The sequence below is a fragment of the Nannospalax galili genome, unplaced genomic scaffold (assembly GCF_000622305.1).
Source record: "Nannospalax galili isolate Female #2095 unplaced genomic scaffold, S.galili_v1.0 scaffold410, whole genome shotgun sequence".
Taxonomy (NCBI): Eukaryota; Metazoa; Chordata; class Mammalia; order Rodentia; family Spalacidae; genus Nannospalax; species Nannospalax galili.
In genome coordinates, this window is record NW_008329143.1 from 749342 (window position 1) to 769489 (window position 20148).

Consider the following 20148-nt stretch of genomic DNA (forward strand, 5'->3'; position numbering starts at 1 on the left):
GGGGGGAGGGAGTGGGCATGGATTTGATCAAAACATCTTATATGCATGTATGAAATTCTCAATAAAGTTTTTGTAAAAGTTAAAAAAAAAAAGACATCCAGTTTTGATATTAAAAAGCACCAAGTTGCCGGCCGTGGTAGTGCACACCTTTAATCCCAGCACTCGGGAGGCAGAGGCAGGCGGATCTCTGGGCGTTCAAGGTCTACATAGTGAGTTCCAGGACAGCTGAAGCTACAGGGAGACCCTGTCTCAAAAAGTCCAAAAAAAAAAAAAAAGCACCAAGTCAAGCCAGGGGTGGTGGTATATGCCTTTAGTCCCAGCACTGGGGGACAGAGGTGGGTGGATCTCTGTGAGATCAAAGCCAGCCTGGTCTACATAGTGAGTTCCAAGCCAGCTGTGGCTATGAGGAGACCCTGTCTCCAAAGGACTAAAAAAATTAATGAATAAATAAATAATAAAATTCAATAAAACAAGCTGAGGTTCATAACAAAAATGATTCTCTGCCTAACCATGCCTAGTACTTTAGGTACACAGAAGTATGGCAGAAAGCTACTCCAAACAAGTCTAGAATGTCAGTCAGGCAGCTTTGTTTAAAAAAGAATAAAACAATCAAGACAGCACACATAAGAGTAATACTGCTCATGGGAATTTTAATGTCCCCATGATGGAAATGAACTCAGGCTTCCTTAAGAAGAACCAGAATTCTGAGGTACAAAGGATGTACTTTTCCTCACCAGGCAGTCTGCCTCTCCTGCCAGGCAGTTCCCATGCTTCCCTGTCAATACTGTTTCTTTTGGCTTAGACCACAATCCTCTGCTGCCCAAGGGCATTGGAGCCCCTGCTCTAGGAAGCTGTTGTCAGTTTAAATAATGGCTGGCCTCTTCCCAGGATGCTCAATGGGAGAGAAAACAGGCCACAATGTAAGCCACCCAGCACTAACCCCTCGTTTCAACAGCCTCCTCCAGCCCTGCTTTAGAACGAAACAATGAGTAACACCTAGGCATAGAGACCTGTCTCTTTGTTTTGTTTGTATTATGTTGTACACCATTAAAGATCTAAATACAAAGGATATATACACAGGACAAAGAACAACCAGAAAAAACTAGAGTTCAAAGGCAGAATGCTCAAGAAACAAGAAAGAAAATTTCAGTACAAGAGAGAGAATGGTTATACACCAACTCACACACGATTTTTCCTGAGAACTGCCACTGAGAAGACAGAGAAGTATTTCAACTTCATGAAGGATTTAGGGTTAACTTAGTGCCATAAGCCAGAATTCTCTTCTTGGAGATTCATCCAGGTTATCATGCAATTTGCATTTGTTTATTTTCATTGCTCAGCAGTATTTTATTGCATGGATATACTAGAATTCATTCATTTTGTTAATGGATATTTGAACTGTTTCTGATGTTTAAATGTCTTGAATAATCCTGCTGTAAGCATTCTTATATGTGTTTCCTTGTACACACACACCCCCATCTTTTTAATTTTTCTGCAATAGGGCCTTACTTTGTTGCTAGGTTAGTCTCAAACTCCTGGGTCAAGCAATCCTCCCACTTCAAAATACTATCAAATTTACTAGATAATGCCAAAATGTTCTCCAAAGTGATCGTGCCCATTTGCATCCCTGTAAGAGCAGATAAGAGTTTTGCCAATTCACTTTTTAACAAGTCTTATTTGCAGAAATCTTAAATTTTGCCAACCTATTCAGTGAAATAGACCTAAATAATGAATGATGCTAAACCTTTTGTCACATGCTTACATTTGTGTTTCCTCTTCTGTATTTAAACTTAAGTCTTCTTAGTGGTTTTTTTTTTTTTGAGACAGGGTCTCCCTGGAACCCCAGCTGGCCTGGAACTCACTATGTAGACCAGATTGCCCTTAAACTCACAGAGATCCACTTGCCTCTGCCTCCCAAGTGTTGGGATTAAAGGCATGCACCACTGCACCTGGCCTTACTGAGGTTTTTTAAAAAAATGTATTTGCAAGATTCTTTATGTATTTTGTATAATAATCCTTTAAAAATATTTACTTATTCCTTATTCATACATTTATACAATGTATTTTGGTCATATAGATCCAACACTACCTCCCTCCACCTCCCCCTAGTGGTCTCCACCTGGTTTTCCTCCCAACTTCACGTCCTATCTTTTTTTTTTTTTTTTAAGCTTTATTTATGCCAGGTGTGGTGGTGCAGGCCTTTAATCCCACCTCTTGAGAGGCAGAGGCATGAGGATCTCTGTGAATTCAAGGCCAGCCTGGTCTACATAGTGAGTTCCAGGCCAGCTGGGCTACAGGGAGACCGTGTCTCAAAAACTTAATTAAATAAATAAATAAAATAAAGTTTTATTTATGTGTATGCCACATTTGTGTGGGTGCCCACAGAAGGCAGAGGAAGGCATCAGGATCCCCTGGAGCTGGAGTTACAGGCAGTTGTGAGCTGCCTGACATGAGTGCTAGGAATCAAACTCAGGTCCTCTGGAAACAGCAGCAAGTATTCAAACACTGGGCCATTTCTCCAGCCCATTTCTGCTTTTTTAAAAAATTGTTATTAATAATTCCCTGAGTTCAACTGGTGCTGCATGTATCTGCATAATAATTCTTTTTTTTTTTTTTTTTTTTTTTTTTTTTTTTTTTTTTAAAAAAAAAAAAAAAAAGAGGACGAGACCAGGCTCCTTGAACTCAGAGATCCATCTGCCTCTGCCTCCCAAGTGCTGGGACTACAGGTGTGCACCACCACACCTGGCTTGCATAATAATTCATAATCAGATCTATGTGTATCATATGTCTACTTTAAGTTCATGGCTTTTATTTTCAAATTATCATTTATTTATTTATTTTTATGTGCATGAGTGTTTTGCTTGCATATATGTAAATGTACCCTGTGCCCAGAGGCCAGAAAAAGGAGCCTGTGGCGGCCGGAAGAAGGCATCAGATCCTCTGGAACTAGAGTAATAATTCATAATCAGATCTATGTGTATCATATGTCTACTTTAAGTTCATGGCTTTTATTTTCAAATTATCATTTATTTATTTATTTTTATGTGCATGAGTGTTTTGCTTGCATATATGTAAATGTACCCTGTGCCCAGAGGCCAGAAAAAGGAGCCTGTGGCGGCCGGAAGAAGGCATCAGATCCTCTGGAACTAGAGCTAAGAATGGTTATTAGCTGCTCTATGGGTGCTGGGAACTAAACCTAGGTCCTCTGCAGGAGCAGTTAGTACTCTTAGCCACTGAGTCATCTCTCCAGGCCCCTGTATTTTCAAATTCTTTATGCATCATTTGGCTGAACCTGAGTTCTCAGTATTAAGAAAACTGAATTTACTAATAATTTATACCAAAATTTTTAGTTTAACTTTCTCTTTTTCGAGACAGGGTCTCATGTATCCCAGTCTGGCCTCAAACTCACTATGTAGCTGAGGATAACCTTGAACTTCTGATCCTCCTGCCTCTACCTCCCACGGGCTGGGATTATAGGCCTGAACCACTATAACCAATTTAGGCAGTGCTGGGGATCAAAACCAGGGCTTTGTGCATGCTAGAGAAGCATTCAACCACCTGAGCTACATCTCCAGCCCACTTTTATTTTTTTTTTTTTGAGATAAGATTTCACTATTTAATCCAGACTGGCCTCAAACTTTGTATCCTCCTAACAAGGCCTCTTGAATTCCAGGATTGTATATAGGAATGCACCATCACACTCAATTAAGTCTTTTTGGGATGGAGGGGTTGTTTGGTTTTAATGCTGGGAATTCAATCTAAGGCCTTTTACATGCTACACAAGTGCTCTACCACTGAGCTATATGACCAGTTCTAATCTGGGTTTTTTTGTTTTTGTCTTTTTGAGATGGTCTCCCTGTAGCCACGCCTGGCCTGGAACTCCCTACGTAGACCAGACTGGCCTTGAACTTGCAAAGATCTGCCTGGTCTGCCTCCCAAGCCCTAGAACTAAAGGCATGTACTACCATGCCTGGCCTAATCTGTATTTTATCTCTTTTTTTCTTTCATTCATTTTTTGAGACAGGGTCTCAGTAGCCAATGCTGCCTCAAACTCCCTATGTAGTCAAGGATGACTCTGAACTTCTGATCCTCTTGCCTCTACCTCCCAAGAACTAGGCTTACAAGGATATGCCATCCTCCTGCTATGCAGTGGTGCGGATCAAACTCAAGTCTGGTATTTACTAAGCAGGTATAGACATTCTACCAACTGAGCTACATCCTCAGATCTTAAAAACACATTTTTATTACTTTTATTTAGAGTATGTGTATACGTATGTGTATGTGTGGTATGTATGTGCATATGCCACAGAACGTGTGAGGGTCAGAGGATAATGTGTGGGAATAGGTTCTTTCTCCTTCTACCATGTGGGTTCTAGGGTTTGAATGCAGGTCATTAGGCTTAATGGAAACTGCCTTCACCTGCTCAGTCATCTTACTGGCCCCTCAGTCCTTTCTTTACATTTTGTTTTTTTATGATTTGTATTTTTAATTATGTGTATGAGTGTGTGTCTGTGTGTGGGTACCTGCAGCCATCCTTGGAAGTCAAAAGGCATCGGATGCCCTAGAACTGGAGTTACAGATGTGGGTGGCAGGAACTGAACTCAGGTCCTCTACAAGAGCAGCAAATACTCAACCATTTATACTTCTACTTCAAGTAAAAAAAAAATCAATACATTTTTTGAGACACAGTCTTCCTATGAAGCCCTTGAATTCACAGAGATCTGTCAGCTTCTGCCTCCTGAGTGCCCAGCCAAAAGCTCAATACTTTGTTGGGAAAAAATATTTTTTTCTCATTTTGTCAAAAATACTTTGAGATTTCCAAAAAGACAGAACAGATGGTTACCTGTAATCTCTATGAAGATTTTTTTTTAACCAATCAAGGATCCAAAGTCATTAACTAGAGATACTTACAGTGGTAATTTATACTTTTCAGAACTAATACTACTAATATTGCTACAAGAATTACAAAGTAAAACTTAGAGAAAATCAAAATTATTATATGACTAATAATTTTTCTTTTGTAAAATGTAGCAACACACCTACCTTTACAGAGTGATAAGCACATGAGATTACGTTTTAAGTGAAAATCACATAGCTAAACTGAGCTGCACATACACAGAATTTAGTAAGTGGTTACTTGTCTATGCATATTAGCCTCTGAGGACAATCCTAATCACAACGAGATTTTCAAATTACTTAAACTTTTGCTTATTCAAAATTGTTAAAACTGTAAAAATTACTGAATTCATAATAATTTTGGGCAAAAAAGGACAAGCTGTCCAACTGTACTCTCAGATATGTTAAACACGTATATTTAAACAAGAACATCTTGCCAGACATGTAGTGTAAGAAAGTCCATAAAGGGAATACTAACCTTTTGCATGTACTCTTTTTTGAAGGATCCTGAAGAAGCCCCATGTTCAAAAATAAGAAAAAGAAAAAAAGATCAGCAAAGTACATGTGTCTGCTTAAGTAGCAATATAAACTCTGTAGATAACAATTAACTTTTGTGCATTTTGATGTTTACAAACCTTTAAGCAGTGGGTGAATTTGGGACTTTTTTTCTATTAACACTGGTATTCCCTAGTGAAGAAAGACCAACAAAACCACAGAAATGCTTGCCTCTGCCTCCTCAGGGCCAGAACTAAAGGCATGTGTCACACCAGGTTGGACAAAGTGTTTTTAATTCTAGTTAGCTATTAGTGACCTTATGAGGCAAATAAGAGTGATATCTGTTGTCAGATTCATAACTTGTAAAACTCTTAGAATTTTGTACTGTGAACGTTCCAGGCTACCCACTCAGGTATTATCAGTCTAACAATGAAACAATGCTGACTATTGCTTATTTACCTGTGCTGTAGTAAAAGCAACATCAAAGCCTTTAACACCAGCACTGCGGAGGCAGAGGCAGGTGAATCTCTGTTGAGTTCAAGTTGAGCAAGTTGAGTCTGGTCTACATAGCTCCAGGTCTGCTGTAAAGGAAAAGAAAAGCCATACGTAGTGGTATGTGCCCTTAACCCTGGCACTTGGGAGGCAGAGGCAGAGACAGGTGGAACTCTGTGAGTTTCAAGGACAGCCTAGTCTACATAGAGTTCCAGGCCAGCTGGGGCTACAAAGAGACCCTGTTTCAAAAAAACAAAACACAAAACATTTCTTCAGAAACCCTTAACCACAAGAAAAGAAAGTAATAAATGAGTTTCACTCCCACTTCTTGACTTTAAACCAGACAGAAAAGAGGTACCTACATTCTAGACAGAGAAATGTCTGTTTCAACCTCTGTGAGAAATCTGATCACTCTTCAATCTCTTGGCTAAGATCAAGCATAGAAGTAAATCTGGGGAATCAAGAATTTTTTTCTACAACTGAAATCAGGCTGGAATTATAGTTCTATGAAAACCTATGCAGGTGGTCTTGCAATTTTTCCAAAAAAAGGAAAATTTCGTGGTCTAATCTGTCTGAAAGGAAGGATAATAGCCTGACTGGAAACAATGGTCAGTCCCATCCTAACAGAGACAAGTCCCTTGGGAGCAAACTCAAGAAGAAAACAGAGGCTTGAAAACACGGCTTCTAGTTCCTCTTTAACCAAGAATGGAACTAAACTACATTTTCAGAGTTCTAATTGTCACATGACCTGGTGAGCTGAGATGGCTTCTGTTTCTATACTTCTTACAGATAAAAAAAAAAAATCCTAAGTCTATCGGTTTTAATTCAACTGATCAATCTCTAATTGTTTGACCTACAGAGTCTCCTTGTAGACTGGCCTTGAACTCACAGAGATCCACCTGCCTCTGCCACCCAAGTGCTAGGATTAAAGGCAAGCACCACACCCAGCATGTCCCTAGGTTTTCAAAAGGCAAACACAGGTATATCAAATTCAGGAGAAAGTATGGTGCTTGGCTACCTACCTATCACATGGGTTACTTAAAATGCAAATGCATGCCACAACTCCACATTCTGAACAAGCAATACTAGAAGTCCAGGAAAGCACACTTTGTGGTTTTATTTTTGTGAAGAAGGGAGGACAAAAACCACCCAAGTGCTCACAAACGTTTAAAGAATCACTTCATTCTTAACGGTTAACAGCTCAGAGCAGTAGAGTAGCAAGAGGAGTTAGTTTATAGAAACGCCCTGGCTTTCAGTGCAACAGATGGCAATACTGCCAAGCTCACAACCTCTTGAATTGAAAGAAGTCTTGTGCCCAGGCTAATTTGAATTGCTGTGTCAAACCTGTTCAATAATTCTGGCTCAATGAGGAATGAGAATCTAGAAGGAGGAAAGGGGGAGTTTATACTGTGTCCATGATGTGCCAGGCAGCACCTAGACAACAGTATTAACAGCCATCTAAACAACAGAAGCCAAGGGAAATTTTAAGAGATATGGAAGGGGACACCACCCTGCTTGTGCAAAGTAGAAAAGGCATCATACTTTCTTCCTAGTACATAAGGCAGAATGTATTAGGATTTTCAAATACTCAGTACTCAATCTTGTTATCACAGCATCACTGAGTAACTGGGAAGGGTAAGGGCCTATTTGAGCCTATAGGATAAAAGAACTAATAGGGACAGAAAGGCCTCTGTATTACAGATAAAGACAGCTTATAGGACAGCCTTTTCTTTTTCTCTTTTTTTTATTTTATTTATTTATTTATTTATTTATTTATTTATCTTTTTGAGACAGAGTCTCCCTGTAGCCCCAGCTGGCCTGGAACTGCTATGTAGACCACACTGGCCTTGAACTCATAGAGATCCACCTGCCCCGGCCTCCCAAATGCTGGGATTAAAGGCATTAAGACAGGGTCTCAGCCGGTCATGGTAGCACACATCTTTAGTCCCAGCCCTTGGGAGGCAGAGGCAGAGGCAGAGGCAGAGGCAGGTGGGTCTCTGTGAGTTCCAGGACAGCTGGGGCTACAGAGAAACCCTGCCTCAAAAAGACCAAAAAAAAAGAAACAAACAAACAAAAAAACAACCATGACAGGGTCTCATTATACAGCCCTGACTGGCCTGAACGCACTGCCTCCTGTGTGCTAGGATTAAAGGTCTATGCTACCTACCATTCAGAGGCAATTGTTATCACCTGTCTTAAACAAGGTAGGTTAAGGGTAAAATGTTTTTCCATAACTGAATCCATAAACTCAATTTATTTCAAAACCACGTGGAACATACTTCAGAGTCTCATTTTTTTTAAAAAAAAGCATACAGTGGCATTAACAAAATGCTTTCTATTGTTTAAAACTCGGCTATTCTTTTTTCCTAATAGGTACTAAGTCCAAAGTTCTTAAAAATAGAATTTTTATTTAGAGAAAAAGTAAACTCTTTTTAACTTCTCTTATTAAAATTGTTCTAAAGAGCAGACAAAATGATGACTTCTTGCTGTGTGTGGTGGCGCACGCCTGTAGTCCCAGCACTTGGGAGGCAGAGGCAGGTGGATTTCTGTGAGTTCAAGGCCTGGTCTACATAGTGAGTTCCAAGCCAGCTTAGGGCTACAGGGAGACCCTATCTCAAAAAGACCGAAAAAAAAAAGATGACTTCTTACCTTGCTCCCACCTTCAGGTTTAAGGTCACTCTGTTAAAAAAAAAAAAAAAAAAAAGAAAGAAAAAAAAGAACACTGTTTCAAGGTACATCTAATAATTCTTCTGATGTGTAACTTCTATCCTTAGAACATGCAGTAAATTCACCCAGAGATGTCAGATGCCCAGCTCCCTGTCCCTTAGTAAATCAAGGTCCCCTGATAGAATTGTAAACATGAAGAACTTAAAAGTTTATAGTTAATACCATTAGCAAGGGACTTGTAAGAATAACGAAACCACTATTTTAAGTGCAAATGTTATTAATTACATTAAAGGAGTCAACCAATAAAAATAAGATTAAAATCCATTCCCTGTTCAGAGATACTATGCGTTATGATGAAAGGCTTGGTGATCTGGAGAAAATTTGGCCTGGGACCTGAATTGAGTGAATATCTGCTTCAATAAATCATTCTCCCATCTGGCACAGTGGCTGTTCAGAAGAGCATAAGAGATTCAAGTTTTTTGACAGTTCTCACCGGATGAACATCACCAATGTAGTACTGCTTTAGCATTTCCCTGGCATCAGGGGAATGGCCAACATCTTCAAAGCTTTCAGTCGCATCAGCACCAGCTTGTTCCAGCAGAACCTCTTCCCCACCAGGATGCTACAAGAAAATGGCATTTACTGAATAGAGAGTTCTCTGAAAAGCACACTAAAGTTTCTTCTTTCCATCCACATCTCTCTTCCCTTTTATCCCTTTAATAAGAAGGAAGGGAACAAACTGAGATTGTGTACCCTCCGTTAAGACACAACAGAAGAACATAGCAAAATTTTCTACAATGTTCTGACCCAAAATGCATAATATGGGCATTACTGTTAGGAAGCTAAGACAACTCTAAGCTGAACAATAACCTACAAAATGTCTGTAGTTGTCAAAGACAGTGAGGTACCAAGAGGTGCACATGTCTGTAATCCCAGCATTCAGGAGGCAGAGACAGGCAAATCTCTGTAGGAGGGATCAAGGCCAGGCTGGTACACATGTTGAGTTCCAGGCCCCACTGTCTCAAAGAAGGAAAAGAAAAAAAAACAACCAAACAAGACAGAAAAAGAAAATCCCAGAACAGATAGGTCAACACAATGAAGTTCCAGAGAAGGTGAGAGGTATGACAGCTGGGACCAATGTGCGATTATCAGTTGTTATCCTTTGTCAACATTAAAACTGATGCAGAAAACCAAGTGGGAACTCCAGAGTTTCTGAAATTCTTTATTCTATTCTTGAAATTTTTCTTTCTTCTTCCTCTTCCTTGCCTCTTTTTTTGAGATGAAGGTCTCATGTAATTCAGGCTAGTCTAGAACTCCATATGCAGCCCAGGATGACCTTATACTCCTGCTCTTCCTGCCCCCTGGGATGAGGCACCACATTAGGATTAAGGAGGTGCTAGGTTCTGACTTTTTCTAGTTCCCAGTCTAGAACTTGTAATGCTAAATACTCTTACCTTTACTTCTCCTTCACATCTCCTATTCACAATTCAAGGACTTTCTTTTCCCCTTAGAGATAAGAATTATGCAATTTGGGAGTCTTTTAGATAGACCCACTGAAGGGGTACTCCTATGGCCTCACCCTGTGTCCCTGTTCAGCATGGAAGAGCCAGAGCGGTCTGTATCTCTATTCCCTATTGGCAATTTGAGTAACCCCTCCAGAGGATGGCGTGATAAGAATAGGAGGTAGGAATTGGCTAGACAGGGTAAAAAGACTCCAAAGAAAAGTAGCCAGTTTCTTGGCTAAAAGTCAAAATGTTCTTGGGACTGTTAGCAACATACTCTGTTCCAAGACCAAAAATGTCAAAAGTATTTGGCAGCTTGTATCTAACCCTTAAAAGATTTTAGGGTTACCTCTTCAGAGGGGGGAATGTTAGAGTACCCAAAAGCTCCATAAAAATAAATAAAAGAAGAAAAAAAAAGAAAAAAGTGATGGGGAGATATGGGAGGTGTTGGGAGGGAGGGAGCAGGCATGGTCTTGATCAAAACACCTTATATACATGTATGAAATTCTCAATAAAGTTTTTGTAAAAGTTAAAAAAAAAAAAGAAAAGGAGGTGCTGGGGACTGTACCCAGAGCCTCATGCATGCTAGACACTCTCCCAACTGATATACATCCCCTTGCCCCCCCACCCCACCCCCACCCTGTGTTTTTACGTTTGGAGGGGCATATGAGTGCAATCCTCCTCAGATTTTATTTTTGCAACTTTTCTGTAACTTTAAAAGTTTCCAAATGAAATAATGCAGTAGGATGAGGGAAGTATACTCTATAATCTATGTGACCCAAGATAAATTACTAAAAAGTTGAGATGTCTGTTTCCCTATTTGTGAAATGGAGTAGTTACCTACTATTGTTATTCAATAAGTAGGCTATAAATACAACACATGGGAACAGAAGGCTCAGTGGGTAAAAGCCTGACAACCTGAATTCCATCCCAGGAAATGACTCCCAAAAGTTGTTCTCTGGCTTCCACACAGGCTGTGGCAGCTTGCAAACATATACATGTACAAACAAAAAAACTTGGCACTTGAGAAGAGCAAGGCACCACAGTTATAATACACATATAATACATATATGTCTGATCTTATACAACATTTCCACTATGCCTGGAAATACTAATGAGAATCTGGGGGCTGGGAGACAAAGTGAGCACCCTGTCCTTTGACATACACTCTTGAAAGGGTTTTACTAAGTATTACCTATTCCAAAAATGTGTTTTCTAAAATAACATTTAGCAGTATCTGACTTAAATACTCAGCAAACATTTACCACTAGCAAATTTGGAGTTTTCATTATTTAACACTGAAAAATATAAAAGTCAGGAGCCATGAAGCCTCTCAGACAAGTCACGTCTCAGGCAGGTCATGTGCTGGTCAAGAATTCCAACTTGCCGATAAGTAAGCTTCATGGCCAACTCTCTAATTAGTGAGTTTCATGGCTGAGACATCTCCAACTCACTGATAAGTAAGTTTTATGGTTGAAACATCTGGCTTAATGATAAGTAAGCCCCCCCGCTCTCCCTATAGCATTTTGTAATAGTTTAAACTAACCAATAACCACGCTTCTGCTTCTGTAAGCTGCTTCTGCTCTATAAAGACCCCAAACCCCAGACCTGGGGCGCGCTTCTCCCTTTGTCAGGAGCTGTGCCCACAGGTACCTGTGTAAAATAAAAGCCTCTTGCTTTTGCAACTCGAGGGCTCGACTTGTCCTTTGTGGTTTCAATTTTACAACACAACCAAATTTATATTTCTGAAATTCTAATGCTTTTTAATTCATTACTTTTTATGACAACCATTTAAGTAGCACTAACATAATCATTCCTGTTTTAAAGATTAATTCAAGAGGAATACAAAACTTCTCAAAGTCACCTACCAATCAGTCACTCATGAGCTCCCTGAGGAAAAGGACAGCTTCTGTTTTGATCTCCTAAAAGGTCTCCACCCAGGACATGAGTCTTGGAGCCCAGCATTTAAGCATGCTATTTTAAAGCAGGACTACGACTCCACCATTCATGTTTCATCTGAAAACACTCAGCTTTCAGCATTACCTAGGGAGTTACAGCCCAATTTGCTCTCTGTATCTAAACTAAGACGATTTCCCATTGTGACACATGCCAGCAATTCTGTGGCCTTTCATAATAAGAGGATATGCCAGACCTGATGGTACAGCCCGTATCTCAAGGTTATAGGAAGAGCATTCCAAGTTTCAAAGCTAGCCTTCGCAATGTGGTCCGATCACTATCAAAATGAAAAGTAAAGCCGGCGTGGTGGCCCACGCCTTTAATCCCAGCACTCGGGAGGCAGAGGCAGGCGGATCTCTGTGAGTTCAAGGCCAGCCTGGTCGTTTACATAGTGAGTTCCAGGCCAGCTGGGGCTACAGGGAGACTTTGTCTCAAAAAAACGGAAAAAAAAAAAAAAAAGAAAGAAAAGAAAAGTAAGCCAGGCATGGTGATGCATACCTTTAATCCCAACACTCAAGAGGCAGAGGCAAGTGAATTTCTTTGAGTTATAGGATTATAGGATAACTTGGTCTATATAGAGTTCCAGGCTAGTCACAGCTATATACTGAACCTTGTCTCAAATAAAACAAAAAATAACATTAAAAATTAAAAAAAAAAAAAAGTGCACACCTTTAGTCCCAGCACTCAGGAGGCAGAGACTGGTGGATCTCTGTGACTTCAAGGCCAGACTGGTCTACATAGTGAGTTCCAGGCCAGCTGGGACTACAGCGAGACCGTGTCTCAAAACACCAGAAAAACAACCCTTCACTTTTTTTAAACAATATTTTATTTATTATTTTTATTTTATGTGTATATCTGTATTTCCTGCATGTAGAAGGAAGGAAGGAAGGAAGGAAGGAAGGAAGGAAGGAAGGAAGGAAGGAAGGAAGGAAGGAAGGGTTACAGATATAGCTCAATGACAGAACATTTGCTAGCATGCATGAGGCCCTGGCCCTGGGTTCAATCTCCAGCATCAACTAAACAAATAACAAAACTTCTTCGTACCTTGAGATAGTTCAAGGAATGAATGATGACTTACTACATAGCTCTTTCTAGAAAGTACCTTGATTTCATCCAATATCATATAAATGAATGAGAAAAAAATTCTCCAGGGACTAGCTCCCTGAAAGGTTACCTAATTCCAAGTGGGAAGCCCTAGACACAGGCACACCCGAGCACTTCTGGACTGTGTATTATAGCTCCTGGTTTCTATTTCAGAACACCATAATTTTTTGTTGTTTTTGGTTGTTATTCAGACAGGGTCTCCCTGTAGGCCCTGCTGGCCTGGAACTCACTATGTAGACCAGGCTGACCTTGAACTTGCAGTGCACTATACTCCGGATGACAACCAAGGCCAGGACCAGTCTAAGGTCAAGATATCTCTGTGTAAAAGTCAGGCCTGGTGGCATACACCTTTAATCCCAGCACTCAGGAGGCAGAGGCTGGCAGATCTCTTTAAGTTCAAGGCCAACCTGGTCTACATAGTGAGCTCCAGGCCAGTTGTGGCTACAGGGAGACCCTGTCTCAAAAGGATCCCCCCCCCCCAAAAAAAGATATCTCTGTGCTTTGAGAGAGGGTCTCTCACTGGCTCCTGGGACTCCTGGTCATCGAGCCTCAGTGATCTGTGTCCACCTCCTGAATGCTTTGATTTTAAGTGCTTGCCACCATGCCCAGCTTTTTACATGAGAACTGAACTCAGGTTCTAATGCTTACAAGGCAAGCACTCACACCAGGTCTACCTTCCCAGCCACCAACAGTCTTTCTTGAAATGAAAATACTATTTTAATAACCCAAAGGTTTTTGTTGTTTTTTTTGTAAATTCCACAGAGGGCTTGAAGATATAGTTCAGATGGTAGACTCCTTGCCTACCACACATGAAGCCCTGGGTTCAATTCCCAGCACGACATAAATGAGGCGTGGTGGTACACACCTGAACCCTAGCACTTGGGATGTGGAGACAGAAGGATCAGAATTTCAAGGCCATTTTCAGATACTTAGCAAGTTCAAGGCCAACCTGGGCTATATGAAACCTTTCCTTAAAAATGCCTATAACTAAAACAGTGCTACATTCTCCTGTGACTGATCCCACTATGCTCATCATGTTATTCCCTATGATTCTTACTGGTGGCTGATATCAACATTACATTCTCGGGCTCTGTCACAACCAGAGTTCTTTGTGCAGACCCTCTGCTTTAACCCAATACTACAATGAAAACTAGAACTACTCACAGTGGTGCACTCTGGTGCTTTCTCAATGTATTTAGGCTGCAGAGTATTTGCTCTTCGATTTTTTTTTTTAGACCGGGTTTCCCTGGAGCCACAGCTGGCCTGGAACTTGCTATGCAGACAAGACTGGCTTCGATCTCACAAGACCTGGCCGCCTCCAGTCTTAGAGTCAAAGGCGTGTGACACCACACCCTGCTACTCACTGATTTTAAACCAAAGATCAATAAGGAAAGATGACTGGAGCAGTGCAGGCCATGCCCACCGCCATTAACAAAGCAGGCAGCTCTGGAGCTGCAAGATCACCAGATGACGTCCAAGAAGAGTTCAAAGCTAAAGACTGCCACTTTAAAGTCATACTAAAAAAGAATTACAGATCTGTTTTTTGAAAACTAAAGAACAGCTCTGGGGGCTGGAGAGATGGCTCAGCGGTTAAGAACACTGGCTGTTCTTGCAGAAGACCCAGGTTCATAACCCAACACCCACATGGCAGCTAACAACTGTCCGTAACTCCAGTTCTAGGTGATCTGACAGCTTCTTCTGTCCTCCGAGGGCATTGCATGACATGGGTGCACTTACCTACATGCAGGCAATACATGTATACACATAAAATAAAAATAATAAAACAGCTCTGCCAGAACTTGGAATGACCCTTAACCTGCTAACTTTTGTCGGAGCTTCTCAGAATACAAGGCAAGATGTAGGAGCTATAGGTGTGCCGTGAGATCTTTCTTTTCTAAGCCTTTATACTTGAAACTAAAGAATATAAGTGTGCAATGGCTAATTTACAAGGGAAAGGCCATTTTAAAAATGTTTCAGGGTTTAGGAGATACTTTGTGGATAAAGTGCTTGCCTCTCAAGAGTGAAGACAGAATTCAGATCACCAGAAACCAGATAAATGGCAGCTGAGTGTGGCAGCCTGCCTGTAATTCCGATGCTGGGAAAGCAGAGATGGGGTCCCTAGAGCAGCAGGCTGGCTACAGTAGCCATATAGGTGAGCTCTGCTTCAACTGAGAGACCTTGCCCTAGTGAGTAAGGTAGAGAGCTACTGAGGAAGACTCAAAACCTAGACCTCCACACACATGCACCCCTACACATGAAACATGCACAACCACATCACACATACACATAAAACGTGTTCATATATGTCTTTTTTTTTTTTTTTTTTTTTTTTTTTTTTTTGGTCTTTTTGAGACAGGGTCTCCCTGTAGCCCCAGCTGTATAGGAACTCATTATGTAGACCAGGCTGGCCTTGAACTGACAGGGATCCACCTGCCTCTGCCTCCCAAGTGCTGGGATAAAGGCGTGCACCACCTCTCCTGGCCCAAATGTCTTTTTGAGACAGGATCACACTGCAGCCTCAGCTGGCCTGGAACTCACTGTGTGGACCAGACTGGCCTCAATCTCTCAAAGATCTGCCTGCCTCTGCCTCTCAAGTGCTGGGATTAAAGGCATGTGCCACCATGCCCAGCTACTTTTATTGTTCTTAAATTATGTGTATGTGTGTATTGTGTGGGTATATGCATGCTGAGACATTAGAGTGCACTGGAGGCATGGAGTCCCCTGGAATTGGAGTTACAGGTATTATAAACTGCCTTGTATGGGTGCTAGGAACCAAACAGTTTCTCTGGATGAGCAGCACTTGCTCTTAACTGACAAGCCATGTCTCCACCCCCCTCCCCCCAAACTATTCTAATTCTTCCCTCTGGTGACTACAAATAATAGGCAGATAAAGGAGGAAATCTGAGCTACTGGCAAAATATTTTTTAATTTTTCAAAAAGAGCATTATCAATTATACCTAATTTTATTTTATTTTATTGTCTTTTTGAGACCAGGTCTCCCTGTAGCCCCAGCTGGCCTGAAACTCGCTATGTAGACCAGGCTGGCCTCGAATTCACAAAGATTCGCCTGCCTCTGTCTCCCGAGTGCTGGGACTAAAGGCATAAGTCACCACACCCAGCCCTACATAATGTTATAAAATGAGAGCAAAGGCAAAGGCTAACAGACACATAGATACGAGTCGCCCAGAAATTATTCTGTCTGGATTAAATGTCCCAGGGAAGTGACAGGATGACATTTCTGTCAAGTAGATGTAGTGCCAGTGAGCAAAGCCCTTGCTATGCAAGCCTAACAACTTGAGTTTAATTCCTGAAACTCATGGTGAAAGGAGTGAACCAACTCTCAAAAGTTGTGCTCTGACCTCAACACATGCACCATGACACAGGCATGTGGAATTCACATACAATAATAATAATGAAGGGGCTGGACAGATGGCTCAGAAGTTAAGAGCACTTGTTGCTCTTATTGAGAACACAGGTTCAGTTCCCAGCACCTACATAGTGGCTCGCAGCTGTCTATAATTCCAGTTCCAGAGGCTCTGATGCCCTCTTCTGGCCTCCATGGGCACCAGGCACACATGTGATACACATACATACTTTCAGGCAAACACTCATAAAATAAAATTAAATAAATCTTTAAAAAATAAAACAAATTGTTTTGTTTTTTAGATGTATATGAGTGTTTTGCCTACATGTATGTAAGTGCACCAATATCATTCAATGCCCACGGAGGCCAGAAGAGGGCATTAGGTGTTCTTAATTGCTAAACCATCTCTCCAACCCCTTGTTTTGTTTTTGCTTTTTTGAGATAGGGTCTCTATGTAGTCTTGGCCAACTTGAAACTCATAATGTGAAAAAGGCTAGCCTTAAATTCAGAGATCCACCTGTCTCTGTCTCCAGAGAGCTGGGTAAAGGTATGCACACTATGCCCAGAGAAATAATTTAATAATTAATTTTAATTTAAAGATATTTATCCTATTTATTTATTTATTTATTTATTTATTTATTTATTTATTTATGGTAGATGCCTATAAATCTCAGCACTCAGCCTGAGGATTTATTTTTAAACCACATAACCGCAGTAGCATTTTCATGCCTAAGAACTGACAGCAGTTCTAGATGTGATCAGATTGCCTTCTTGTTCTGAAAAGCGTTCAGTGGGATCACTTCCTACTTTTCTTCCTTTCACACTTGTAGCATTTTCATTGGGTCACTAGGTCTAATTCCAATTCACTATATATTTAAAAATATATTTGGATGCTATAAAACTAGAAAAAGGAAATTATGAACATGGAATTGATTATTTTGAAATGGGGCAAGAGATAAGAGAAAATAATAGGTAAAGATTTATTTGATTAGTTCCAAGTTATTGTTAAGGTTCTAATTTTTGTTTGGGGTAGTAAAAACTGTATTCATATTTTCTTTTTTAATTTATTATTTTAATTTTATGTATATGCGTGTATTGCTTGCATGTAGGTAAGTGCACCCATGTCGTGCAATGCCCACGGAGGACAGAAGAGGCTGTCGGATCCCCTGGAACTGGAATTACAGACAGTTGTTACCTGCCATGTGGGCGCTGGGATTCGAACCTGGGTCTTTTGCAAGAACAGCCAGTGTTCTTAACCGCTGAGCCATCTCTCCAGCCCCATATTCATTATTTTTATATCACTATGACCAAAATATCTGACATAAACAACTTCGGGGAGCAAACATTTATTTTGGCTCATGGTATCAGAGGACTTCTAGTCCATCACAACAGGAAAGTCATGGTGGTGGGAACATGTGGTACAGACTGTTTGCACTGCAGTGACTGTACCTTGAAGCAAGAGTAGAGCTGGGACCTACCATTGGATATAAATTTCAAAAGGCCCACCACTAGTAACCTATTTATGCCAGCCATGCCCCATCTCCTAAAAGTTCCACAGCCTCTAAAAATAGTGCCACTGGCTGGGGAACAAAAGTTTTCAAAACACAAGCCTGTAGGGGTATCTAGTTTCCTTCTGTTGTTGTGATAAAACACTGATCAAAGCCTTTAATTCCAGCACTTGGGAGGCAGAGGCCAGCAGATCTCTGTGAGTTCAAGGCCAGCCTGGTCTACATAGTGAGCGCTCCAGGCCAGCTGGGGTTACAGGGAGACCTTGTCTCAAAAAAAAAAAAAAAAAAATTGATCAATAGCAACTTGGGAGGAAGAAAGAGTTTTATTTGGCTTACAGATTACAGTCCTTCACTGAGAGAAGCCAAGGCAGGAACTCAAGGCAAGAGCTTGAAGCAGAAACCACAAGGAATGCAGACTACTGGCTTGATTCCCTGACTTGCTCAATTACTTTTCTTTTTCTTCCTCCTTCCTTTCTCTCCTTCCCTCCCTCCCTCCCTCCTTCCCTTCCTCTCTCCCTCTCTTCCTCCTTCCTTTTCTGAGACAAGATCTCCCTATGCAACTCTGGCTGGCTTGGAACTCAATATATAGACCCAGGCTGGCCTCAAACTCACAGAGAGTCACCTGTCCCTGCCTCCCAAGCACTGGGATTAAAGTTATGTACCTCTACACCCTACTTTTTTTTTTTTTTTTTTTTTTTTTTGGTCTTTTGAAACAGGGTCTCCCTGTAGCCCCAGCTGGCCTGGAACTCACTATGTAGACCAGGCTGGCCTTGAACTCACAGACATCCACCTGCCTCTGCCTCCCAAGTGCTGGGACTACAGGCATGCACCACCATGCCCAGCCTTCACCCTGCTTATTTTTATTTTAAGTGTATGAATTTGCCCACATGTATATAAGTACACCACCTACATGCAGTACCCAAAGAGGACAGAAGAGGGTGATAGAGCCCCTGGAACTAGAGTTATCAATAGTTGTTAGCTACCTTGTGGGTGCTGTAAACCAAACTCAGGTCCTCTGCAAGAACAGCAACTGTTCTTAACCACTGAGCTATCTCTCCAGCCCCACCACTACTTTCTTATACAGCCCAAACCCACCTGCCTAGGGATGGCACTGCCCTTAGTGGGCTGGGTCCTCCTACATCAATTAGCAATTAAGAAAATGCCTCACAGGCATGGCCACAGGCTAATCTGATGGAAGAAATTCCTCAATTGAGGTTCCCTCTTCCCAGATGACTCTAGTTTGTGTCAAGTTGGCAAAAATTAACCAGGGGTGGGGGGGGATTTCTAATTCAAACCATAATGATAACTATAGCATTTATATATACATGCGTAAAAAGGAGCATTTTATAAGCAGAGTATATTATATTATACACAGAGGACATGCGGATTTAGACGTCAGCAGTTACTCTGGGGAAGAGAGAAAGCACTGATTAGGAAGGAACACAGCTAAATTGCTAGCAATGCTTAGTCTCATGAATGTGCTGACATAGGGAAAACCCATAAAATATGCTTTTTAAGCTTTGTGCATTTTTCTGTTACTGTTTTTAAAATATGTCTTCAAAATCATGCAGCTGACATTTGAAAAGAGGAAACACCTAGTTATATTTATTGACTAGACGCTGCAAAGTTTTTCAAAAAATGTTTAGCAGAATAGCACTTTCTTCAAGTAATATTTTAGATGGAAGTCCAATAGACATAATTAAGTATAAGTGATTGAAGTGTTTAGCAATCTTCAAGAATCAACCTGAAAATCACCCACACCTACAAATAGACAAATAACACCAGTTTGCAAATTACATAATACAGCAGCAGACACCAGGTAGATTGCTAATACATAAAAACGTGCTGCATTGGGGGCTGGAGAGATGGCTCAGAGGTTAAGAACACTGGTTGTTCTTGCAGAAGACCTGGGTTCGAATCCCAGCACCCACATGGCAGCTAACAACTGTCCGTAACTCCAGTCCCAAGGGATCCAGTAGCCTCTTCTGACCTCCTCAGGCATTGGACAACACGGGTGCACTTACCTACATGCAGGCAATACATGCATATACACAATTTTTTTAAAAAGTGCTGCACTGTATTTAATGCAGTTATCAAAATTTTAAATGCACAAGCAGTTCCACTTGGCCACCTAATTCAAAGCCTTACTGTAAGTCCAGCAGAA

The 20148-nt window shown here is 41.0% G+C and overlaps 1 protein-coding gene across 1 annotated transcript in view; it reads right to left on the bottom strand.

The window, feature by feature from the left end:
• LOC103734736 (cytochrome b5 type B) overlaps positions 1-20148 on the bottom strand; it is a 44516-nt gene that overhangs the window by 7275 nt on the left and 17093 nt on the right. The window contains exons 2-4 of the mRNA XM_008833821.3: positions 9044-9172; positions 8533-8562; positions 5375-5403 (exon numbers count right to left, since the gene is read on the bottom strand). Of these exons, the coding sequence (XP_008832043.1) occupies positions 5375-5403; positions 8533-8562; positions 9044-9172 (188 nt within the window). The remainder of the gene's footprint in view (positions 1-5374; positions 5404-8532; positions 8563-9043; positions 9173-20148) is intronic.